Raw genomic sequence first — 26922 nt, forward strand, 5'->3', positions numbered from 1 at the left:
GCGCTTTCCGGCGCCTTCGTACGCAGAAGTTTCATCACGGGCCCCTGCACCAGTTCCAACCGTGCCTGCGGACGTCGGATGCGACCATGTGGCTGCGATGACAACGCAAGTGCCAAGGCCACGCCACCATTCTACATGGCATTCTCCACGCCTCATCTGCTTATACTGTGGCATAAGGGGTCATATATCCCGTTTCTGCCGCCGCCGTCAGCCAAATGAACGATGTGGTTATCCAGCTTACAAAAAAGACTTTGCCCCGTGACCCGATGAATACGATCCCGAACCGTATCCGTCCACCTCCTGTCGGTTGCCCTCCCCTCCACGGTCTTAAGCTGGGCCTCATCCTTCTCGTTTATCTCGCCGGCGTTCTCCGTCACCGTTTCAGCGTACGTCATCACCCCTGCGTCCCGCGCCGATCTCTCTGGACGGAAAACTATAAGGTGCAGGTTTTGGAGGGGAAACTGTTTGTTGTCGAAACGTTACAACTCCTCCGACTCGTCCAGCTGATTTACTGCCTGTTTGTGTGGAAGGTGTTTTTGTTGACGCCCTTATAGACACTGGAGTCGCCACTTCGGTAATTGATCGTGATATGTGTTTTTGCCTGCGCAAAGTGCAAACTCCTTATGCCGGTCCCCTTTTATGCGGCGCTAATGACAGTCCGATTCGCCCGACCGGATTGTGTACTGCTCGTGTTCTCAACGATGGAATCCGTCATCAAATACAATCGGCTGCGCTGTCTTCGTGCGCTCATCAGATAATCTTAGGCTAGGACTTCTTGTCAGCTGCGTCAACTGTAATTTCGTGTGGTCGGCCCCTCATTCGTATTACGGACACTGAGCTTTCTTCTGCAGCTGACCTTTTGTCGCCCAACCTTGTCACAGCTGCGGATTTCCTTCTGCCTCCCGGACAATAACGTGTCCTTACGATCAAGTCACAAGACATTCTAGATGGTGACGCTGTGGTTGTTCCTTGCCAGCGCGGCATTTTTCGAGGGATCCCCATCGCGTCTTATTTAGTGCACTTCTCACGTGGTTATGCAAGCATCACCGCCTGCAACACGACGCCAGAACCGCTTCGTTTGCCTGAGGGGACCACTGTTGCCAGCATTACCAAAAAAGCACCGCTTTGTGTCGTCACTGGTTCATCTGCTTCGTCATTTTCAAAGTGTATGCCAACGGAAGATTCATCTCCTACTCTCAAAGCCACTTTGTGTAAACATCTCAACCCAACGCAACCGCATGCCTTGCTAGCGTTAATAATGAAGTTCAAAACTTGCTTTGACGTTTATTCTGAAGGTCTGGGTCAAACAACAGTGGCCGCTCATCGTATCGACACCGACGAATCCCCTGTCATTCGCCGCCGCCCTTACTGTGTGTCGGCTTCTGAACGCAAGCTTACAGAAAAACAAGTCACCGACATGCTCGCGCGCAACGTCATCAGGCCTTCGACAAGCGCACGGTCTTCTACTGTCGTACTAGTAAAAAAAAAGATGGCTCGGTACAGTATTGCATTGATTGCAGATGTCTCAACAAAATTACTCGTAAGGACGTCTACCCAATGCATCGCATTGACGACGCTCTTGGTACTTGACAAGGTACCGAGAACATTTCAAGTCTCTATTTGCGCTCTGGTTATTGGCAGATTTCGATGCACGAGTATGATAAAGAGAAGACTGCGTTTGCTACGCCCGATGGGCTCTTTGAATTCAATGTGATGCCTTTTCGCCTATGCAATGCCCCAGCCACACCGGAAAGAATGATAGACACGGTACTGCGGGGATTAAAATAGAAGACCTGCCTTTTCTACCTGGACGATATTGTCATCTTTTCGTCCAGCTTTTCACAGCATGTGGAATGGCTAGACGGATTCCTCACGTGTTTAGCTAAGGCTGGTCTCCAGCTCAACACTAAGAATTGTCGGTTTGCCAGTCACAGCATGAAGCCCCGCCGCGGTGGTCTAGTGGCTAAGGTACTCGGCTGCTGACCCGCAGGTCGCGGGTTCGAATCCCGGCTGCGGCGGCTGCATTTCCAATGGAGGCGGAAATGTTGTAGGCCCGTGTACTCAGATTTGGGTGCACGTTAAAGAACCCCAGGTGGTCTAAATTTCCGGAGCCCTCCACTACGGCGTCTCTCATAATCATATGGTGGTTTTGGGACGTTAAACCCCACAAATCAATCAGTCACAGCATCAAGGTATTATGTCACGTCCTCAGTAAACACGGCGTTGAGCCCGAACCCGAAAAGGTTGCCGCGGTACTGCGCTTTCCTACACCAACCACACCCAAAGACCTCCGCTGCTTTCTTAGCTTGGCGTCGTATTTCCGCCGCTTTGTACGTGATTTCGCTACTATTGCGGCTCCTTTGCACCACCTTCTGAACACAAGCGCACCCTTTGTCTGGTCAGATGACTGCGAAGCCGCTTTTCATACCCTCAAGCGATGCCTCCCATCATGGCCATTGCTTCGCCATTTCGACCCTGCAGCACCTACTGTGCTACACACTGACGCAAGTGGACTTGGCATCGGTGCTGTCCTTCTTCAGCGGAACCAGCCTTTCGAAGAACAAGTCATGGCCTACGCGAGCTCTACTCTTTCAGTTGCTGAGCGGAATTACAGTATCACTGAGCAAGAATGTCTCGGCATCGTCTGGTGCATACAAAACTTTCACGGCCGGCATTTCACAATAGTGACTGACCATCATGCTCTGTGTTGGTTATCGCATCTAAAAAAATTGTCGGGACGCCTTGGCCATTGGGTACTACGATTGCAAGAGTATGACTACAGCTTCACATATAAGTAGGCTCAACAGCACCAAGATGCTGACGCTTTGTCACGTTGTCCACTCTCGCAAAGCGCCGAAGTGTCACCTTTTATCTGTTCGTCACCGCCCACCAAAGTGACCAAGCAGAAAGCTGCTGGTTCGAAAGAGTTCGTTGCCTCGGCGGACCTTCTTTCGTCCACAGATTTTGCCTCGCTCCAACATGCCGATACCTACTGCCGCACAATCATCGATCGGCTCACTGGCTTATCGCGTGCTCCAAACAGCCGCCTAAGACGAGAACTTGCCCGTTTCAAGCTTCAAGATAGAACATTATGTCGGCTAAATCGCCATCCTCTCGGTAACCAATTGGTTCCCGTCATTCCTCGCTAACTTCGTCTTGAAGATTTAAAAGCGTTTCATGACGACACGACAGCTGGCCACTTAGGGTTCCACAAGACTTACGACCGCCTCAAGACTCGCTGCTCTGGGCCTGGCCTCTCCACTTCTGTTGCTAAGTACGTCGCTTCCTGCGCGTCATGCGAGCACTGAAAACGTACCACGTCTCTTCCCGTGGGACCATTGCATCCACTGCCGTGCCCGTCTACTCCCTTTGAATTTGTGGGCACAGACTCATACGGACCTCTTCCGCTTACGCCAGCCGGTCACCGTTGGATTGTTACTGCCGTGGACCATTTTACTCTCTACGCGGAGACGGCAGCTCTTCCGTCTGGTGCTACTTCGGAAGTGGCCAATTTTTCTTTCGCGCCATTATTTTACGACATAGCGCACCGCGTGTGCTTCTGATTGACCGTTGGAAGACATTTATTTCACATGTCCTTGCTGAAGTCCTCTAGGCCTCTAACACCATCCACAGGATCACATCAGCTTATCACCAAGAAACTAATGGTCTGGCTGAGCGTTTTCACCAAACTTTGTCCGACATGAACTCTATGTACGTTCAACCGAATCACAAAAACTGGGACACTATACTTCCTTTCGTCACGTTCGCATATAATACTGCCATACAGCGTAGGACAAATTACAGCCACTTTTTTCTCGTGTATGGCCGTGTACTGACTTTTGTTCTGGACACCACCTATTGTCCACATCTTCCGTTCCATCTTCATCTCTCCCGGGAGGGTTTACCGCTCGCGTCGCCCACTGCCGTGAAATCGCCCGCGCCAACACTGGTATCATTCAGGACAAGAGAAAAAATTGGCAGCGTATCCACGGAGTGAATGATGGAGAGTGGGGCGAAGCGTTCGTCCATCCATTCGTTCGTGCTTCCGTACATCCATGCACCCGCCTGTGTGACGGTCCAAGCGTCCATCCGCCCGTCCGTGCGTGCGTCTGTTTGTGCGTCCATCCCTGTGTTCGTCCATACATCCATCCCTGCGTCCGTTCATGCGTCCATCCATGCATCTGCCTGTGTGTCTGTTTGTCTATCTATTCAACACTCCAATTAGTACCACCATCTCGCATCTTTTCATCATATATTCCCCATATAGAAGCACCGCCATCCAGCGAACATTCCAAGGACTAAACGAGAGGTGGCACACGCACACTTTCTTAAGGCTTGCGCTTCGGGTCTGCTTCCCACCTTTAACCACCTCGAGTTCATGGTATATACTAGTTCACTGTATTCATGGCACTGCAGCTCAATGCTCGCTAAACCTTTCTAAAACTAAGGAGGTTACACCCAGCGAGTAGAACGTAGCAACCCTTTCTTGTCAGATAGTGCTCAATGTACATGCCAAGGGCTGCTAAAGGGGATCGCTGCGTGCGCGTTAACTAAAAGCTGATTGCTCCTGTCTCTCATGCCCCATTAGCAGCTATTGGCATGTACATTGAGCACTATTTTTATTGTTTAACAACACACAGAAGAAATTTCTTACTGACACCACCTTGGAGGTCAAAATGTTATACTTGTTACACACTACAACGGCTACGAGGGATGAACGGGTGCTGCTATAAGGAGCTTCGCCCCTAAAAATCGACATTGATGCAAAGCGTTGAGTTGTTCTGTTCCAACCTGGCGACTAAGTCCTTTTGCGGACACCTGTTCGTGCACATGGGCTCTGCGAAAAATTTCTTCACCGATATCTCGGTCCAAACACCGTCCTAGAACGAACATCCGAAGTCAACTATCGCGTTGCTCCTGCCAACGCGGCTCCTGATAGTCGTCGCCGCCGCACCGAGAACGCCCACGTCTCTTGACTGAAACCACATATTTGGCGTCCCAGCCATTTCTAACTTGCTGTCCTCTTTCGCGAAGGCGGGAAAATAATGTGAGCGCTGACAATGTACTTCATCTTCATCTGTATGGCCAAATCATTGTAGTGATCATCATCCTATGTCACGCGGGCTAGGCCTCTTCGGCTCGTGCATCTGGATATAAAATATAACCTGGGGACTGCCGCCATACCGGACGTGGTGCCAATGAAGTGACAATTAAGGAACAAGGAAGAAATGACAATGGAATAAACATGGGGTATGAGCCAGGCCACATCTCCCATTCATCATAGCGTCACACAAGTCGACAGGATGGAGACCTGCCTGCCCCTTCATCAGTCACTCATCATCGACGCAGTTCCCCAGAAGACATCCTGACCATACATTGACTATCGAATCATCGCCTAGAAGGACAACGACCAGCACCATAACAGAACCATCGGCTGACTTCGACATCCCCAAGTACACCGGATCAGCGGACGACGGAGCCGTACAGGACTGGTTCAACCTATTTGAGGTCCACGCCGCCGCTGCATCCTGGTCGGAACAGGAGATGATCATCAACTTTACTGACTACATCTCAGGTGAGGCATTCAAACTTTACCTCACCCACATCTTCGAGAACGATGAGCCTTGGAAAAAGATCGAAGAAGAAATGATCACCCGTTTCAAAGAATACTATGAAGACCTGTCCATACCTCATCAGCGGCAGGCTTTTCAACTCGCCCATCAGAGTTACGCGAAGTCTTCTCGCAGTAAGCCTATTTCCCAAACGAGACCTCAGAGAAAATATACCACCATTGTACCATCATATGACTCTTCCGAAAAAACGTCAGGCATTCGAACACCGACAGACAAGGTAAAGCATCCGTATACCGAAAGGAATCTAGACCATTTCGGCAAAAGAATAAACCTAAAGCCGGCTTTCCCAAGAACAATGAAATCGGCATTTTCAACGTTTTCACTGCACCACAACACTTCACATTTTACTGAACCACCCGAATCCCTTGATGCTTCGTGTCACACACAAGGCCAAGACGGTTTCGAGCGTGCGACGGAATTTACGCGTGACGAGCTGGTGAATCCTCACAATACCAGCCTCTACCTTGACGTTGAGGACCAGTGTCGTTCGACAGGCATTGTCAGCCTACCTACGCTGCAAAAAGAAAAACATACGCCATCAGAACCACCTGAAGCCATGTCTGTTGTGCTCTCATCGTCAAGTGATAACACACAAGTGAGTCAAAGCACTATAGGAATTTCGAATCCACCAACGCCGGCGCATTTTCAACTGACAGAAGTATTTACAATCGAGGATGACTAACAACCATCTTGGAAGCTTTCTCATCAGCCTGTCACGCTGCTTTCATCGCAAGACAAGTCTAGCAGTACAGTGTCAATTACCGACAATCTACTGATCACATCACATCATCTAAGGAAAAGCAGACTCACGTTCCTGAAAGAGGCCCATCTGACAAACTTTCACAACAAGACGAGCAATTTCAACAAAGGCCACTCCACGAACTCCAAGAACTGCAACGGCTACTCGAACAAGAACAACGATCAAGTGAAACCTCCTCACGAGTGCACTTGTGGCTGAAAGGTCATCAGAGACAACATCAATTAAAGAAGCAAAGACAAAGTCGATGCCTAAGCCATCTTCGCAGAAATCAACGTCGACAAAATTTTTTGCACCAGTTCTCAAAGCCATGTCTGCGATCCAACGAACTCAGAGAACGCCACAGAAAGTTACGAAAGAGACATGAAGCTACTACGTATACAACGAAGAAAAAAAGACATCGTCCCATCATCCTCGGTTCTCACGCGCGCCGACTAGAAGCAAAGCATCTATTGCCACGATGGCGCTGGATCCGATGCCAAAGACATCCGTCAATCCAATGCTACACACAAGCCTTGTTCGTTCTTCACAAGACCTGAATTCGTGTCATCATCAGTGGAAATGTGCAGGGCAGGGTTATGCTATCCAGGGCACAACAGCCAGCCTCGTCCACCAGAGCTACCCTAGATATGACCGGACTGCTGCCCTTTACTGTCAAGCTTTTGTGCGAGTTAAGAAACTCCCTCCTGAAATCGAACTACCGCGCATTTTGACATTCTTCACTTTATGCTTTTTGTTGTTTTGTTGATTAATCCTGTGACGTAAGAAGGCAGGGATGGTTAGTAGAAGCAGAGGAGGAAGAAGTGACAATGGAATAAACATGGGGTATGAGCCAGGCCACGTCTCCCATTCATCATAGCGTCATATATATATATATATATATATATATATATATATATATATATATATATATATATATATATATATGAAGAGAGAGAGAGAGAAAGTTATATAATATGAGACCACGTGTGTGATGTAGGATATATATATCCTACGTCACACACGATGTATCTTGCTGCAAACGTAAGCATGGTAGCCACGCGCTGTGGTATGACAGGGTCATTAAAAACTACGTGACACGCACTGTCACCGCTTATTATCCTACATGTGATCACATTGTACGCATGCGTCATTTCTTACTTCTTACAGTGACATCTGCTCACAGGGGTACAGCTGGCTAAACGCTACTTCACTCTCTTTAAGCTCGTTATACTTCACAGCCACCCTTAAGGTTCTACAGTTTAGGGCGCACACACAGCCGCTAAGCATGGAAAAACTGCCCACAGCCGCTGTGAAAATCTCAGGTCTTCGGCAACGTTTTTTTTTTTCTTCTTCAATGACATCCACTCGATTTTTCAATTGTGTTTGTGACGCAGCTAAGCAAGCACAAACAACAACATTTTCTTTTTCTGTCAAAAAACATACACTTTCCACGCCAGAGGCCTATAAATGTGTACAAATAACTAAATTGTCCTTTTTTAGCAGCCAACAGAAACCATGGCTGTTCACAAAGTTGCTTCATTTTAAATGGTATGCACCGAAAAGGCACGCTTTATTAAGTGCACACTTTAAAAGCGCGTAATTGTAGACAATTATTGTAAGCACCGTGCATAAGTAGGCTATTTAATGCTAAAAACCATGAGCAGTGAGATACTTTCTTTTGAACATTACTCCAAAAATAAAGTAATAAATGATATGACGCTGAACCAGTTTGTTCTTGACATTTAGGCTTCTAGCTCAGCGATACCTTGAGAAAAGAATGTAGGATCCCAAACTAGGAACGACTGCACCAGTTTAATATATTTGCGACAGCAAATTAAAACAAATTACTTAGCATGGCATCTTCTTGTGGCACACACCCTCTTCATCGCAGAGAAGTTCACGCGGTAGTCCCGGTATTAAAAGATAAAAAGAGTAGCCAGTGTGGCTTTTGTGCAACCTTTCACCACAAAGTATATGGAAAGGGAAGATGTACAGCTATAGTTGTACAAGAAATTTTTTATCGAACATAAACTAGGATCGAGTCGTGCAGACTTCTTGGCTGCTGCTTCCTGCTCGTGACTCCAATGTTGCAATAGTTTTATACTGTCGTAAGTCCTGATGTGCCTCGCAACTACGTGAGGTAACATAACAAAACACCAATAGGTGGGCATACTGTTTAGTACGAGTGCGCTGAGCTGTGCGCCCATCCATTTCCCGTCAACCCACGCCGTGCGCCAAGGACACGTTAGGGTGAGCATCGTGTCTTGATCGCAAAAATATTTATTATTGTTTAGTAAGCACTGATGATTCAACAAGAAAAGTGTCAGCATCAACTCACCAAGAGGCTTTTTGTGAACGCGGAACTCGGCCTTGAATCCACGACCGCTCAGGTACGAATCACTGTTGAAGAATAGGAACATTTCTCGACCGCTTGAAGACACCACTTCCGGCTCGCCCTGGGCTCCACAAAAGCGCCCTAGGAGGTAAGCATCTGAAAAAAAAAAAGATTATAAGTAAGATCTTCACGAGCTAACAAAGGTTTAACGTGGACGTTCAGGTTATGCTAACACCAGCACAAAATGACAATAACAACAAGCGGAGCCGAAGCGGCGCAAATGTCACATTGCAGAGGAATTACTGACAAGCTGCCCTTCGTGTCACGTTCCTGAACTTACAAGTAGATCATTCAGTTTCCCAGTAGGCATGAATCACTTAGGCTGCCATTTCTCCGTAGCCTTCTTTTGTTCTTTGTACCAGAAGTGGGGACTACGTAAGCATAGATAGTGTAAAAACATTTGTTACTTCTTAATTGCACCAGCGATTCACCAAAACAAGTGCCATATTCTTCTATTAGAGCGATGCTGATAACGCCAGCAAGATAGTCACCGCCACTGTTGCTTACCTTCATTTGCACCATCCCGTACTTCAATCTTGTCGTAAGGGCAGTCTTTGTACGGGTCCAGCTGTATGTCGACTATGTACAGCGTGATTATGTTTTGTGGTCCAGCATCCAGCGGCACACGGCACGAAGAGTTTGGCGGATAGGCATCCGGGTAGTTGGGACTGCTGATGAAGCCGCGGGAATCTTCAGTCCACACGCGGCAGTTACCTGAGCGTCGAGAATCGATGTGCGGTCATGGAGTGGATACTTCTCACTTTTAAACGAGTAAATAAAGGATAAAGAAGAAATTCGGCACGCTAACATAAAGGAAACACATTTTTGTTGATTGTAAGTAAGTTTTCCCCCCGTGGAACATACACTCGGAGATTTCCTTTCACGTAGTCCTCCGAACCTTGAACGGCAAGAATCAGGCCACAATGACGACACCAGAAGCCGTATGTTAACGAGTGGAAAGTCAACGATTGAGTGCAACAATGCACCCTGTTCAAAGTTGCACTATTCTTTTTTCTTTTATTCCCAAAGTTAATCTCGTCTCACGTGCTCTTTTAATGAGGCATTGAAAACGATGTTGTTTATTCTATCAAGACGAAGTGAACAACGTAAGAACTACCCTGAGGTGACACGCGAGAATTAGTGACGAATTATAGGCAACTCGTAATAATTACAACTTACTTACTAATGAAGTGTTGGCTATTCTTGCCAGGAAAGCGGTGTCTCCAATAGTGCTAGAGTAAACATAAACATAAACAGTACACGAAAAATGCCTTGACCTCCACCTTTGCGTCCCCACATCCGCTTGTAGTCATACTTTTATTTTCCTTGCTGTGAACCTTCGTCACTTTGTCGTAATAACTTGAATGTTAGGCAAGACATGCGTCTGGCGACCTTCTTGTCGGCAGTGTATACAGTGGTGAAAAAGGTAATACTAGAAGCAAGAAAACAGCACCAGCGGCAGCTGGTGCTGTAGAAACAGCACCGGCGGCAACAACACACACATGAAGAGTAATAGATAGGGCTGTATTGCCCGGCAATTCGTGTTACGCACTGGGCTCGGCATGTTGTTCTTCAAGCTCGTTGTAGCCGTGGTACCTGGCACGGAATCCCTGCAGGTTGACTATGTCGTCCGAATGGAAGTGCACTGCCATCGCATTGCCCGTAGAGCGCAACTCTAACGAGCTCTTTTGGTTTTCTCTGCAGAAGCGGCCAAGAGACGGGCTGTCTGCAAATGTGAGAAGACAGACAAGTTCACGGGCTCATCAGCCATTTGATAGCTTCATATAAAGAACACCTCCATTTAGCCACTAAACAAAATCATCTTAACAGATAGACAATGTTGTTTTGCGTGTAAGTTTTGTTACTCAGGCATATATGAACAAGAATAACTCTTATTACCGACAAATGGGCCCGTGGTTGAGCACATTTTAGATATTCGCCACAGGCTGGTGCTTTCACAATAGCACTCGTAAATTCATTAAAAGGTAATTTAGCATATTGTTATACTGATGAACAACATTTTACTAGCATTTTACCATATTCCAAATATAAATTATTATGACTATATGGCTATTTCCATGCCTGTTTCCACCGTATGAAGTATCGGATTTAGGGGGGTGGTCATTTTAGCCTTTCCGTCTCTTCTGTCAAAGTAGTGATGATCATCTTGTATTTTGCAGTTAGCACGCATACGCTGGCAGGAGCGCCTCATGGCCCCTTTATATCAAACCTTCACCTTTTCCCGGGCCCCATATATCGACGAGCCAACGTTTTACTTGTAGCCTACATGTGAATTCAGATAGCCTTCTAATAACCATCTGAAATAGTGGTTATGCGCTATGTCAGGATTCTTTCATTTCTATACCCGTGTTCTGGCAGCACTAAGAAGGGCTTATTACAAGTTAAAATACTAGTAACTGAGAGAGAATAAGACGGCGGCCAGTGCCAGCGAGCGAATAATGTTCAACTTCAGACCACAGAAGAACGTAATCTGAGCTCAAAGAGCTTGCACTATACCATTCTCACCAGCGTTCTTAAACTCACTGCGTCACTACAAGTCAGAAGCCACTAGACGGCAGTCAACGCAAAAAAATGCCACGGGCATCTTCCCACGGGGGGAACTCGAATAAATGCGTCGCAGAGTGGTGGGTTATCACGTGAATATTGCGTGATTGGCTATGTTCTGGGAATGAATATTTGTAATTTCATGTTTATTATAATATTTATTGAACGAAGGAGAAGCGTTGCGTTCAACGTCAAGCGAGAGCTATGTAAAGACACCCCTGACTGAATACCAGACGCGTGATCGCCTACTTACATACGGGGTGGCCAGTGGCCGGGTGTGCAGCGGGAGCAGTCGTTCTTTTTTTTAAGTAGCAGACGCTGGCTGCATCATCCTTGCGAGGCGAGAGAGTGAGGAGAGTGGCAGTGCTGCGGTTATTCCTGAGCCGGCACGAGAAACAAGCACGCCGCACGAGACGCGAGCATGCGCAGTGGGAGTGTGGACGGCACCGCCGCCGACGCCAAAGCACGACATCGTGCAACTAAATTATCCGCATGCAAAACAGTAACCTCAAAATTATTTTTAATGCAGGTGTAGTAGAACAGAGCTCTGTAGCTAGTGGGCAAAGAAGACCGCTGAACAGTTGTAGGAAGACACATATGCAAGAAAGCAAAAAAATGTTGCAATTCATATTCTCAAAAAAGAAAAAAAGATTGGACCATCTCCTCAGAGGGACTCCTAATGGTATGCGAAGCAGCGGAGGTGCTGAAAGGTGACGCCATGGGTTTAACGACGCTAACGCGGGTGCCGCTGTGAGCGCTGGAAGATTCATTTGAAGCAATGGCTGTTCTAGGTGATACGTACAGACATGTCTCAACGCGTACGTGATGCGCGCTTCAGGTATATTGCGCGCGAGCGAACGAGTCGGCAGTGTAGCGAGCGAAAGGATGAGGCGGCAGCTGCAGGTGCCGCGGCAAGCCCGCGGCAGGCTAGGAAGAGAGTGACGTTATTGCGCGCTCTTCAAGGGGAGCGTAATGTCAACGCACAGCAGCGGCGTGGCCTACTTGGCACCGCACCAACACCTGCGGCACGCAGCACATTGATACGGAGTGACAGCGTTACACAGGCTAGTCAAAGAGTTGTTTCGCATCTAAAACAATCATCAAAAAAGTAGTCTTGAGAGCGTAACTTTGGTGTGCTGCTCACCGAAAGTGGCGCCGTCGAAGATCTCGACGTAGTCAGAGGAGCAGCGTGGGTTTCTCTCCATGAACAGGGTCTCGAACTTCAGTGCCACGACGTCGCCAGGCTTGACTCGAAGCACCGAGAAGCAGTCCGTGTTGGGCGGGTACGTGTCCGGGAAGTTTGGGCTCTCCACGGTCCCCCTGTTGTTCTGCACTTCCACTGGACACGGCGACATGCGCGAGGAGATGACCGCCGGCGAACCGACTGCGCCCAGAAAGGAACCACCGCGAGAGTGACCACGCTGCTGGCGCTGTTGGGGTTGTCGCTGCTGTTGCGGCCGCTGCGTCGGACGCGCTGACGGCAGAACACCGCCACGAGATTCATGCACTGCGATTTCAGATACGGGCGACTCTGACTCGCCGGGACATCGGGATATGCCTGCGAGGGGAGGCAACAACACATTGGGCGGGTGGTGTGCCCCATTTCTTTGCCTTGTTGCGCCTCGTAAACCCACCCTTCCGGAGAGTATTCGGCCTCTCTACTTTAGAAGCAGTTCTCTAAATAGGCAAGTAGGAGCTCTGTTTCATTAGGCAGCTAATACGGCCATGGACGTAAGATATCTATTTGCTGAGAGTCATTCTTAGTGAGGATCACCTGTGTGCTTTTTCCGCATAAGCTTGCAGAATGTTGCAACCCAAAAATAAATGCAGTTTGCCTAGATTCTTTCAGGAAATGTTTAATTGTGCTTTGGACATCAAATTTAAGTAACTTCATTGACCAAAACAGGGTAAATTTAATCCGATAGCTATAAAAGTTCTCGTCAGTCGAGTATTTCAACGTCCTAAGATGCACTGATACCTCCAACGAGCTACAACTACATTGCGGAAATAGGTCGACGGCACTGTGTTTTTATTGTTTCTGGAAGTGCAACCCACAGGCTATGGTGTTCGCTAGAGCCCCCATCTTGTTCGGCCCACTGGGCTACTTTCTGTGCTGATTTTGATGTGCATACTGGCAGCCAATCGGCTCGAAAGCGAACCCTGCGGTCTCTCGAGACCACTACAGCTACTATGTTATCAAATTGGCAGTCTGAAATAGCCAAATTGCTTTGAAACTAAATTGTTTTGCATCTAACACAGTGCTACATCGTTTCTTTAGGCGATTCGATAGTGCTCTGCTGGGACACACACAATATTTCAGTGGACCTCGCCAATTACCAAAACCAAATTCGCAGGACCATCACACCTGTTTTTGTAGTATCTTTGTTCTTAAGTCATCGGGCTGTTGATACAAGCCTCCCTTCATAACATTCTTTGAAAAGAAAGCCATCGAGAAAATATGTGTGGTGGGTATCAACACTAGTAAAATTCCAAGTTCACATATTGTACGTGAATTCGAGAAAGTGTGTGTACGTCTGTGTGTGTTCATTAATGCGTCCATTACCAAACAAATTGACACTGCAAAAGTGAAGCGGACCATCAATAAGGCATACGACTCTATATAGCAATTCTTCTAAGACTACCACCAGCTTGCAGATCTACATTTAAACACTCAATTCACTTCGCGTCCAGTCGGTAGGCATTAAAAAAACCGCGCATCTCCACAAAGTGAATCATGACGAATGCGTGAAGCTCTGGGTATCGTATCGTTGAGTAACGGTACGTTATCCGACCATAGCCCCATGTAATGTAAAATGAGTGACATAAGACATATATGGAAATGTAAATTTATTTCTCCTTTAAGTCGTCTTACGAAACCCAAAGAGGACCTATAAAATTGCTGGAGATGAGGATATGCCTAAAATTTATTGCAAGTAATGGTAAAACTGTTAGTGAAATTGAACAATTACCTCCATATTTGTGTTGTGGCTTGTCAAAGTTATGGCCACCCTGTCTAGAAGCGGTGAACGTTGGTTTTGCTCGACGTTTTACAATACCGTAAAGGTAAAGAAAAAATAAAACGATCACCTGGTGGAAAGTCTTGTCTAACAACAAAAAAGCGTGAAACACTCCTGCCCGTCATTTTACCTATTCACTGTCTTCTAGAAAGAGAGAAAAAAAATAAGGCATTCCACACCACACCATCGCCTTCTTCAAGTTTTTGCGTATGAGACAAGACAATACAACCGATCGCGTGACGGCACCAAGCAACGCAATTTGACCATAATTCCTTCTTGGCCATCCGTTCGAGAATAAACGCCGTTTTGCAACTTCGAACTCTGGATGGTATCAGTCGCCCACTTAGAAGCAAATATGAGCACTACAAAGGCATGTTGAAGCAGAGCTAGATGGAACCGCGAGAAGCTTGCGAGAGAGCACTAGGCTTTTTTCCGGGCGTCGTTGCTGTGTATCTTTCTTTATTATGACGCCGTCGTTAACGTTCCGTGTCTGAGTTCGCTTCGCACTGGTGCTTCTGCGTCGGCGGGTTGCATGGTCACGCTATCGCCTTCTGCAGTAGCTAATATCCCCCAATAAGGCCAAGACAGCGCTGTGGTTGGAGTCTATTTACCCCATCTCTGCCCGGTCTTCCTTAAGCATTTCAAAGGCATCGCGTGCATCCATGCTTTTATAACTTCTAAATTATCATGGTTGTTTAAGAGACAACTGAGAGGCGTCTGACTCGGCGCAAACTTATTACTAACATGTTGATGCCCTGCATTTTTCGTTTTCACGAATCTGCTGTGTTTATCTTCAATTAGATGGCTCCGCAACGCCTACCAGTGTGTACTATATATTTATGCAGCCTAATACAGACAAGAGGCGTCTATGTGTGAATAAAAAGATACGTTCTTCGTGATCTTTCATGTCTTGTCACCTGGTCAATACACAATTTCGCATATTTTCATTCAGACGGCGTGAACAATTCCTTCCCATTTGCTATGGTGGATTCCCCCTCCCATAGCGCCTACACCTATCAAAGAAATAACATGGTAGTTTTACGTGCACGAAATGCACTTATAAGCATTATCCCCTCCATTACCCTGCTAGGTAAACACAGGAATTTTCCTGGAAGCTATCAGCACCGAGTCTTTGAAGTGTCCCCCGAGGAACTTAGGCGACCACTGGTGACCGGTGACTCTTAAAACAGCAACTTTGCCTTTTAACTGTAAAAGGAAACGAACTCTGATGATAGCTACATGATGCGGCAGAAGGATCGCCTTCAGGAATACAACCAGAGTAATGATCCCCTACGGAATATTTCGATTACAGACACGCGTCGGCAGAAGATCCGTTGAGTCGGCGCCGCAGCGTGCACCGTCCTTGATACGTTTTTCCGCGTGCGGTTGACATTGCGATATACCGTTTGATATTACACTCACTTTCACTGGAAGGTCTTCTTGTAGTGGCAGTCATTAGTATGAGGAGTCATATTTAGTATACTGCAGGGGTTCCCCGATTTTACTTCAAAGTTGTGCGTCTCCTTATTGTCCCCCAAATCTAAACATACTTTTCTAATTAGGTTGAAATCCACAATGAACAGTGAGCACAGACCATATTCACGACGAAAGCACAATGCGCAGTTTCTTTCGTTCATCGTTTGGTGTGCTTCTAAGATTATACATTGGAATATCTACTACTCAAGTGTTCAATATGTATTGCATCTTTTCAGTTGCTTTTCGCTACGAAACCTCATCGTTAAGCACTTCAGCGCATTTAATAATTATACCTGTCTTGACTGCTCTTCTCTCTCTCTCAGCTTTCTATTCCACTTTTTTTTTCTGTAAGCATAAGGCAACCAACTGAACACGTGGCCGGTTAGCCTTCCACTTTATGTGTTCTTCCTTGCTACTTGCTGCACATGGCTTGGCTTCACATCTTTGAAGCGGAAATTCTGTTTTAGTCTCTGCTTACGTAAACCGAGAGTAATACTATGGCGCATTAAATTTCTGAAAGCAAGAAAAAAATACCTTCCCTCAATTCACTTTGTTTCCACGCGAACGCCACAGTGAAATTCAACGATACATCCGATGATGGGTTCCTCAAACCTGCAGTCATTAACAATTCGAAATGCTTTCTGTCTACGGGTTCGCTGATGCATACTGTATAGCCATTTCTTTGTCAGACAAGTGATTTAGAGAAATAGGTCGCTGCATGTTTGCAAATTCTGAAATCACTAAGTCGATGCATGCAAGCCAAGTTTCTTTTACGTTTTTTTTTATTTTGGTTCAAAACATAGGTGCAATTAGTACTGAAGCTCAACTTTATTTGACCCCGAAAGGGTTAACTGTGCTTATTTTCATGCTTAAGACGCATGCAACCATAGTTGCGATGACACAAGGACGTCCTGGTCGTGGAGGCGAACGCGGAAAATGCACGGGCAGACTTCCGTACAATTGCAAATGTAGTCATTCGCACTCCCCCTTAGGTCCCTTATTTTCATTCTATGGAAAGTGTAGCGGCAATGTGGTGCAAATATTTTAGCTTCATTTTTCATAGGTACGCAGTTCAGGAAGTGCCACTGAACGGAATTTCAACGTTAGCCGTATAACGTCACTTGTCGAAACACGGACACGTAATATTCTTTATCATAAGGTAACACACAATATAGAAGGTCATTAGTAGCGGTACGAAAAAATCTGGACCTGCTTGAATTACAACTACTTCTTTCTACTAACAAACTAGGAAGGCGATGCATTATTATTCTTGGCCACTCCTTGGTAAGACAAATTGTGAGTCATCCACGCTTTTAATGCCATATTCTATTGATGGGTAAACGTGATCGTTATACTAGCGACAAAAACGTAACAGCGGTTTTTTTTTTGGAGGATGGGCATGGGCACAAATTTTGTCAAAGGGGGGTACACTTCTTTGATCTGACGGGGAGAGACGCAGGCAAATGGTCAATTTGCGCCATGTATGCTACGAAGCGAAAACATCGGGGAGGCCAGGTGGTGCTGACCGTGTGTGCCACCCCCGGGATACGCCACTGCTCGGTAGTGCGCGCCAGCTGTGACAGGACAAGACGCATCGGCTTTCAACTTGGCGTTTACAAAATTTACAATTTCCAAACGCGAATATGATGGTGCAGTGCATAGCTTTCTGTACTCACAGTTCCTCCGTCCATCTTCAACCTCGTACTTCCTTCCTGTCGCGGAACGCGAGGAACCGTGGTTCTGAGTTCCGCCAAACTGTCGACTTCGCCTGTGAAAGAAATACTATTCGGTTAGAAAGTTACCACAGTGTCTTCTTTGCGTGAGTGTAAGAACAAGATTTTTTTCTTTTCTATGCGAAGGAGCAATACTGAGATTCTTTGTAACAATTCTAACGTCAAAGCAGACTGAAATTCGAAAAAAAAATTCATTTTTGTAATAAGAACTCACCGGCAACCGGGTGTGCTAGCTTTGTAGCTGTGTATTAAAACTGAGGCAAAAATGGAGATCAGTAAAAAAATGCTTGGTCAAGTTGACTTGATAGCCACCTTATGTACAGGATTTGATCGAATTACATTATGTGGTTCGAAAAGGAAGCTACCTAATAGTATACCCAGTGCTCAGCCTTCTCTTGTTCCATTATAATTTCGCTTTTTCGGCATTATTTTTCCGAGTGAATAAGAGTGTATTTGAATGCAAGCGACACTTCAACACTTTCCAATGGTCGACAGTGAAATGATTCTGATAATAGTACAGCGCAAAGCAGCACTTTATTTGTGAGTATTCAGAAACAGACTTATAATGTGAGACTCATTCTTAAGAGCATCGTTCGATCAAACCTAACGACAAACCATACTCTTATTGTATGGTGCTTGGTAATGTCAGAAGAGAAACCGATACGCAAAGAAACGTTTTGCGAATCCCTCTTTAAGAAGCTCTGTTCCGGAAACGACCAGCCCGTTAAAAGCAGTAAAACTGAAATCACTGGCAATGATTGCCTGAAAACTTGCTGTACGAGCAACCTGTCCACAGAAAGAGCCTTGTTTTATGACAATGTGGCGAGTTGTTTAGCGTGAAGTTTTCCAACGGCCTCATTGGCGTATATTTAATTACAAATGCAGGCCAATTTGCACAAATGGTGCAACGGAAAGCTCGAACGTATTTATAGATACTTCGCAAGTGGTGTGATTTAGTTCGAAGCTCGTTCACATTTTTATTCGTAGACATGTGTTCAAAAATTATCAGTCAGCGAATTACAGTCACATCGGCTTAGAGACATAAATCCTTGCTTGTCATGCCGGTGGGAATCTATGCTAGGCAATACGTTGACGATTGCAAAAGAACAAATGCGACATGAGCGTATAATGATATAACAAGTGCCGCCTATCCTTACTGAAGGGCAATTATGTTGTTTAATTTTCCCTTACGAGAAACACTTAGCGTTTGCAGTTCGTCGAAACCCATCTTCCGAGAAAGACTCAGTGGGTGCAGTGCGTTTAAATGTTGACTATCTCCTACTCACTGCTCATTAAATCCGTACGTCTGCCAAGTTGCCATTTAGGCTGTACTGTCACTATAAATACTTTTCAAATGCCGCACGTAGAGGATTGCGAAGCTGCCATTTCGTGCCAGTGAAGTGTCATGCCAAATAGACTTTCAGCATTTGCAACACTGTAATTGTGGAGGCATCTTTCTACTGGGTTTGCGGACGCTGTCCTGGCTAACTGAGTTGACGTCTTCGTTTTAAACAAATCCTTCGTGTAATTTAAGTTCCCCCAGTTCCACGGTTGTTGACAGCACGGTTTCATCCAGCAGTAAAATTACAAATGTACACTAATTAAAATACGAAAAATCCACGCATCGCCATTCAATGGTGATCTTAAAGAACGCAGTGTGCTGGACAAGGCAGTTTGCGTCTAACTTCGTAAGCATCTGTATTGCCCCTGTACACCGCAGGCGTCAATGCCATTGTCACATCTGCCAAGGTGGTACAGTGGTAATGGTACTTAGCGGCTGACCCGAAAGACCAAGAGTTCGATCTCGGCGGCGGTGATTGCATATCAATGCTGGCGAAACGCTAAGGCACTTTTTCTTTTTTTAGTACACATCGTTTTGTATTGAATTGAGTTTTTTTTTTGCTTGTTCACGCTTTCAGCTATTGCTGTTGTTACTCACCTTTTATGAACGCCACTAACAATACGAAGGCCCCTGACCATTCCCAACTTCAGGACCTCCTGAATCTTTAGGTCATATGTAATCAGTTTTTTGTTCATGCAATAACTATAAATAAACTTGGACTTAAGCCCGTGTACTGTGCGATGTGGGTGCTTGTGAAAGAACCTCAGGGGGGTTAAATAATCTGCAGCCATCCGCTAGGGCGCACGCCGTAATCGCATCGCAGTTACAGCGCGTGGACCTTCAGAAACTCTTAAGTGGTTCTTAAAACAGAGAAAAGAAGATAAAAGTGAGCCCGGTAACTGTCTGCATTATAGTGCGACACCTGAACGGTGGCTCATGAGGGAAGGGGATAAGGAGGGAATAAAAGGGATAGGTACATAAAAGGGATAAGGATAGAGGTGAGGACACCCACATGCAGAAGTAACGAGAAGATAGAGAAAGGTGGGGGCACGGTCGAAGGAGTAATAACGCACTGGTGATATAGACTTACGGTATTCATGAGTGACTGTTCTGAAACAAGGAAGGCCAATATTCGCTTGTGTCGTAAGAGCACCAGTGTCAAGCAGAGTGACCTCGTCGATTTCCCTAGCAGTGGCGAGGAAATCTAAATTATGGGATTTTTATGCTGTTGAAAGAAGTGGTCATCTCAGGTGCATTTGATCAGCAGTCAGCGTTCGTTTTCCTTTCTCCAATTCTCCAAGAAGAAAAAAAAAAACTCAGATCCGGAGCAAAATAGTCGTCTCTTTATTTGGACGTGGACTACGTTATCATAGGCAAGATATGTGTTGACGCGTGGTAAAACGTCAGTGCATTTTTTACTCAGAATATCAAATAATCCTGCATTAAGGCACGCACAGCAGCGTCTTATTTTTTGGCATAATAATTCCATTACTTGAGCGGAAATTTCTTATACCGAAGAGAAAACTGCTCAGACCTTTAGAATCTCAATTTTAACTGGTGCGTACCGCAAATATAGCTTAAATCTTTTGGACTAATTGACATTCGGTTGACTCTATTTGCCTTCTTTCCCAATAATATAGGGGTAAAGAAGCTAAAAACCAGGCTTCAACAACATTGTCGTTCAGATAAGGTGCAAGGTCATGCCGTAAACCCTCGCGCACAGGAACCGTTACAAAACTGTCTAAATTCAAGTACACTTCATAAAATTCACATTTGCAATAGTCTTAACAACCGGTAAACAATATTAACGATGAAGACTAAAATTATGTCACTAAGCTTATGCGCTAAAGACGTTAACAATGCGAGAGCTCACTTGCTGTAGGCAAAATAGCGGGCAACCTAGTGGAACAATTTATTGTTTCAAGGAAGTATGGCTACTTCACAGGTAAAGCATACAAGCGGTGTACGATGTGAGTAGCTTTCTGCTTCCTGGCAGCTCCGTATGCAGCCACTAACGATTGACACACACTGAGTCATGACTGAAGATGCATTCGCAGTAAATAGACAAGGAGCACGAGCCAACATAGCAACAGACTTCAAGCTTTCTCTTTCTTTCGTCTATATCTTTGCCCACCGGCAAGTTTTATGTACATACCATTGTATGGGCTTGACAACCTACAGAATCATAGTCTTATGAACTTTGACATAATACAAATTTACCTGCCATGCAAAGTTTCACTTGGCTGAGCTGGTTAGTTGATTATATACTTGTAGTTGTGGTTGGGTATAGCGCGGCAAGAAATAAAAAAAAGGTCTAGACAGGCTCACTCACAACTTTTCTTTCTGTTTTTTTTTGGGGGGGGGGGGGTATATCAATTTATTGCCGCGCTATGCCTATCGCAATGCACAGAGCTTGCAAGTTTGACCAGGCAAGCACTCTCTTCACTGCGTTGCGGGGAACTGCTGGCACCATGGAAGCAGCACGCCCGGTTGAGACAGCCGCGGCAGTCGGTCTGAGAACTAGCTAACCTCCCTGTCCTTCCTTCTTCAATCCCCCTCTTACTTAGCATCAGAATAGCGATCCTCCATGCACGTGACTGGATGCACCCGTGCATATCGTAAACGCCCGACTGCCTTCCAGAGCAGCAGGTTATTTCACGTCTTGAACGAGACGCAGAAGTTTCGAATGCTTGGAACATTGCCAGACTCTTCGCTCCTTGTAATGGAGACAAGCGGCTAGTGCTTTTTTTGTGTCCACCCAACAGCTCAGTAACGTCGCTAGTGCACTAGTATTGTGAGGCTTTGTAAGCACAACACACTATTGATATGAGCAAGCTGATTAAACATTAGTTCCCTACGACGCCCCAATTCACCTCCTCCTCACATAATTTTTGACGTATATTGCCTGAACAATATCTTCTTTTATGCCCTTGACCTTAGCTCCTCGCTCTTCAAGTGAAGTTGCTTTTCTTTTTTGAATGAAAGATGGAAGCAAAAGTAAAACGCAGTGAGGAGAATTGCCAGAGAAAATAACGTGACACTTGCGTATACAACTACACAACAGGTCAAATGTGACTCATTAACAACTTCAAGATTACGCGCACCTTGTGCGACACAGAGGAACAAATTGCCGGCACATTTTTCCGCCAACACAATTACACATTCAAACGCAACTAAGCGCATAGAGCAATAAACGTCGAAATAAACATTAGATTGTCTATTCGCATTACTAAAATCAAGTAACCTTCATGACAATAAGTGTGAGATGGCAATTTCAGATAACAAGGTTATTGTGCGTTTCTTTAGCACACCAAACTCATGTTGCGGCACTGGCAATTTCATTTGCGGAAGTGATAAATGTATTTTGATGTGAGTGAGCGTTTATTACAAAACAGCATTCCTCCCCACCCTCCAAAGACACACCTTTATTTTACTTGTTCAACAGGACTTTGCAGAGGTTAAGCGAATGATAAATATGAGACAAATTTTGCGAATAGACAGCTATAGATACAATACGCTTACAGAAGTTTCTTGAATATGGGAATTCCTGCAATGTCGCAAACTGCAACAATTGATGAGCAGAATGCTTACAGTAACAACACAAATAATTTTCATTCTTATAGTAAACATGGTTACATGCAAAGATTTTATAACAACCCAAGAATGTCGTCTCACTTGTTGCATTCTTGTGCAGCGGCAACTTTTTTTTATGCCATCAAGGTTGCCGAACTCTACCAATATAACCAGCAGCGGCGTAACGCTTGAACCTAGACGTCACTATTGATGCAAGCGGGGCAGTGCAAATGGTAACAGTCGATTTTCATGAGCACACAAACCTTCATGTTTTGGTGAAATAACGAGATATTTGTTCTGTTTTGTTCTCTTTTAACTGTTTTGCTGTGGAGAGGTTGAGGTGCATATTGCCTCGGCTACTCCATATCACGAAGTTCTGCTGCGAAAAAAAAAGAATAATACAAAACGGTACCCAAAAATTAACAATACGAAAAAAAACATAATAGCACACTGAAACCAGTTCAAATATCATGCCAATACACAGTTTCCTGAGCAGTTCACACAGTCATAAACTGCTTACACGCACACCTTCCTTTTTTACTGTCAGTATATGCATAAGCACATTTTATATATATCCATCTCAGGCTGTCTATCATAGGCGCTTGTCCAGTCCGGTCTCCACTAGAAAGTCTGTCGGGAAGATTATTGCCTTTTTCTGGAGATTCATCTCAGGCCATGGTCCAAGTAGTCTCTTTATTGTGAGGGGACGTCTGTCCAAACTTGCTAATCTGTTCCTTAATTTTTCTTTTTCATTCGCGTATTTAACGCACTCCAAAAGAATATGGCGAACATTTTCTTCCGCACGACCACAATGGCATTCCGGTGAGTTGGATCCATGTATCTTGTGCAGGAAGCTGTTTGTGTGTGCTACTTCCAATCGAAGTCGGTGGATTAATGTCTCTAGGTGTCGTGGGAGTTCTGTCGCTATGGGAAATTTTCTGTGCGGATCAACTTCATAAAGTACTGTTTCCTTTGATTTAGGATTATCAAACCACTTATTTGGCTCCTTGCGTTATAAAATGTCGAATATTCGCCCCAGACATATGAATTGCGCAATCCCGTCCTTCCTTCAATGCTTTCTTCGCGAGGCTGTCAGCCTCTTGATTTCCCTTTATTCCAATGTGGCTGGGTATCCACTGGAATACGATGTTGTGACCCTGTGATGAGGCATATTCCACAGTTTCTGCAATACATTGTGCTAGTTCACCATTTTTATAAACTGATCTGGCATTTCTGATTAGCTGAAGAGCAGGTTTGCTATCCGTGCATTGCTTTCGTGGCTCAGGATTCTCGCAGATAAGCTTAACTGCTTCAAAGATAGCCACCAATTCTGCTGTCGTCGACGAAGGTGTGTGCGATAATTTGTACATTCTCTTTTTCTCAATTTCGGGTATAAAAACCGCACAGGCTGACGCTTCTTCAGTGCATGATCTATATGTATATATCTTCTTTTTTTCATTATGCATTATATGAAACTGACGATGTACCATACGTGCCGCTACTAGAGGTGCCATGTCTGTTTTCTTCCCTATGTCGTCTCTTTCACGGATAACTTTGAGAAGTGGCAGCGTCCCAGGTGGTTTTGAAGGTTTCCATTGTTTAAATTCAGGTACTACTGCTTTAAATGATTATACGCTAACCTGTAGTCTCATTGCCGTCCTTTGTGTTAGTGCACCAGATAAAGAATGACTTTCATGTTGCGTGAAAATTCTAAATAAATTTTGAGATGCTTCTTTAGTTCGAAGTACCGCCAAAGGTGGCTGTGGAGCCTCCGCATACACTAAAGCACTGGAAGTTGACCGTGGCAAACCCGGACATACCCTCAAGCTCCTTGCCAATAACAAGTGAATTCTCCTTTCGGTGGAGGCTGGAAGTCCATGCAGCAGAGGCAGTGAATAAGTTACGATGGGGCGTATCCAGGCAACATGTAAGGCTAATAACGACTCTGTAGTATGACCCCATTTGGCCCGCAGAGATGCCGGAGGGTTCGAATGGCTTGATTCACTTTTTGTTCAAGGGACTGGACATGAGGCGACCATGTTAGTTTCCAGTCTAAAATTACTCCCAAGAATATACGAGTTTTAACCATTTGAATAGGCTGGTTTTGCAGAATAATCTGGAAATTTCCAGGTCTTTTTATGTAAACGGTAGTGTGGCTGTTTTAGCCAGACTCAATGCCATACCTCTTTTTCTTAAAAAAACGGTCTACATAATCCAATCCTTCTTGTAAAGTTTGTTGTACATCCAAAAACTATGATCCAGACGTCCATATACTTATATCAACAGCATACACTGAACATCTGATGTTAGGTGGAAGATTAAACGGGAGCTGCGCTATGACTGCATTAAAGAGAGTAGGGCTTAGCACGCTGCCCTGTGACACTCCTTGGTTGACGGCATGTTCTGACGTTGGGCCCTCCTGCGTATCTACAAAAATTCGCCAGTGCTTCAGGAAGTCAGTGATCCAACGCAGTATCTTAAAAATCCTTTTGGTTACTTTTCTCGTACGTGTTGTTTTGGATTGCTTGGAAAAGAAAGTAGAGTGCTACTCGCTGCTCGTGGCCCCGCCGCGGTGGTCTTGTGGTTAAGGTACTCGGCTGCTGACCCGCAGGTCGCGGGTTCAAATCCCGGCTGCGGCGGCTTCATTGCCGATGAAGGCGGAAATGTCGTAGGCCCGTGTGCTCAGATTTGGGTGCACGTTAAAGAACCCCAGGTGGTCAAAATTTCCGGAGCCCTCCACTACGGCGTCTCTCACAATCATATGGTGGTTTTGGGACGTTAAACCCCACAAATCAATCATTACTCGCTGCTCGTGCCAATAAATAGCAAAACACACATTGAATAGTTTAACTGAAGTTTCAGGATTGAGTCTTGCTGAAGTTATTTTCCACACGTTTAGAAAACCGCCCCTTCTAAAAAGTAAAAAAAAAGGAACGTATGAGGTGAAAAGAGCAGATGAGAACACGCTCAAATTATCCAGAACACGCGTCAAGCAAGTCGAGACGATGACTGTCGTGAAATGGTGAGTGCGGCAAAAATACCAGGTACAAGGTGGCTCACTGATCGAGAAATACGAAAGTGCTTCTGCTAAATTCAAAAAGCCACTTCCCTAATTAAAAAAAGCCATATTTTTGGCATGATACCAGGGTGTGGTATTGGATATGGGTCGAAGTCATCCGTGCCTCATGCTAATCAGTTTCGCTAGCGATTCAACTTAAAAGCATCAAATAGCTCAAAACATGGTTTCCTGTTTTCTTGATTCGCAGACTTTGTCTGAGAAAAAGTGAGTGATGGTGCTGTTATGTGAGCATGCATTTGAAATGTGTCAAAATATTTGCAGTGCGGTGGTTCTGCGCGTGCCGCCTTAATTGGCGTGAGATGTATTGTTTCAGAACATTATTTTTGGCTTTTCTTTATGTCACTGTATCTGACCTTGAGTGACAACAACCCTATACTTGTTATACGGCATACACAGTAACTAGTATACGCCTTGCGACGCTTTTTCAACGTAACATCGCCTCGCTATTCATTTGCATCCAAAACAATTTGATAAACAGCTGAACTGTTGACGCAGGCAGCACATAGTGAACAGCCAAGTCCACCTGCGAGGCCTTTGCATATAAAACCATACGCACGTGGCAAGCAACTGCAGTGTCTCGGCCAGAACAGCTCTGAAGTGAACCTCATAATACAACTCAGGAACATGCTAAAGGCTTTTTAGTTCAGTCTAGATGATTTGAAATTGAATGAGTGATTCGAAGCGCAGTCGTCATCACGATGTATGCGCCTGCGCTATTCCTTAGTGTATCTTTGTAGAGCAACCACCCTTAAAGGTGTTGGTCGCGGGTTCCATTTCCACGCCAGGACAAATTGGCAGTAACTCATAAAAGTTATTTGTGATCCTCTGCGAAATATTTCGTTTGCGCGAAGCCACAGATATCAATATGGAAGGAATATGTATTCGATCCGTATGAAAAGTGGCTTCGAGCTACAAACGGCTGGTTGTATACCTTTCTCAATCTTTCCGCCACCCTACGGAATTCCGTAGAACTGGTTTTTTAGCAGTAAGAAGACAATTTCTACACAGCACGAGACAAACTTCCTCGAGCTCTTGATTTGACACGAGGCCACTGGCACCTGCTGGGGTTTGTTTGTTAGAATGCACTGCCTACTCGGTCGGAAACTATAAGAAATCTTGATTTTGATGGACAAACTGGTCATCGCTCGTCGGCGCTGCTTTGTCACGGTAGTGTCTCGCATAATGAACTAGTAGCTAGGGATGATTTCAAAATTATTTTTTAAATATTTTCACCTATGCGAACATTTTGGAAAATGCAATAAAAAGGGAACACCTTCTAATGCAGCATAGCCCCATTTCAGCTTCACGTCCTGTCAGTGTGCACTAGCCAAGAGAAAAATAAAGTTTTCTGTTCCTAATGAAACGGTCAG

At 45.3% G+C, this 26922-nt stretch overlaps 1 protein-coding gene across 3 annotated transcripts in view; it reads right to left on the bottom strand.

The window, feature by feature from the left end:
- LOC119174141 (mannan-binding lectin serine protease 1) overlaps window positions 1-26922 on the bottom strand; it is a 115634-nt gene that overhangs the window by 72036 nt on the left and 16676 nt on the right. Inside the window, exons 2-6 of one of the 3 annotated variants that reach the window (XM_037424960.2) lie at window positions 17502-17593; window positions 12477-12716; window positions 10320-10493; window positions 9275-9481; window positions 8711-8863 (exon numbers count right to left, since the gene is read on the bottom strand). In XM_037424960.2, the coding sequence (XP_037280857.2) occupies window positions 8711-8863; window positions 9275-9481; window positions 10320-10493; window positions 12477-12716; window positions 17502-17593 (866 nt within the window). Of the gene's footprint in view, window positions 1-8710; window positions 8864-9274; window positions 9482-10319; window positions 10494-12476; window positions 12891-17501; window positions 17594-26922 lie in introns of all 3 variants that reach the window. The other 2 variants (XM_037424959.2, XM_037424958.2) reach the window with 2 other exon arrangements.

This window comes from Rhipicephalus microplus, chromosome 5 (genome assembly GCF_043290135.1).
Source record: "Rhipicephalus microplus isolate Deutch F79 chromosome 5, USDA_Rmic, whole genome shotgun sequence".
Taxonomy (NCBI): Eukaryota; Metazoa; Arthropoda; class Arachnida; order Ixodida; family Ixodidae; genus Rhipicephalus; species Rhipicephalus microplus.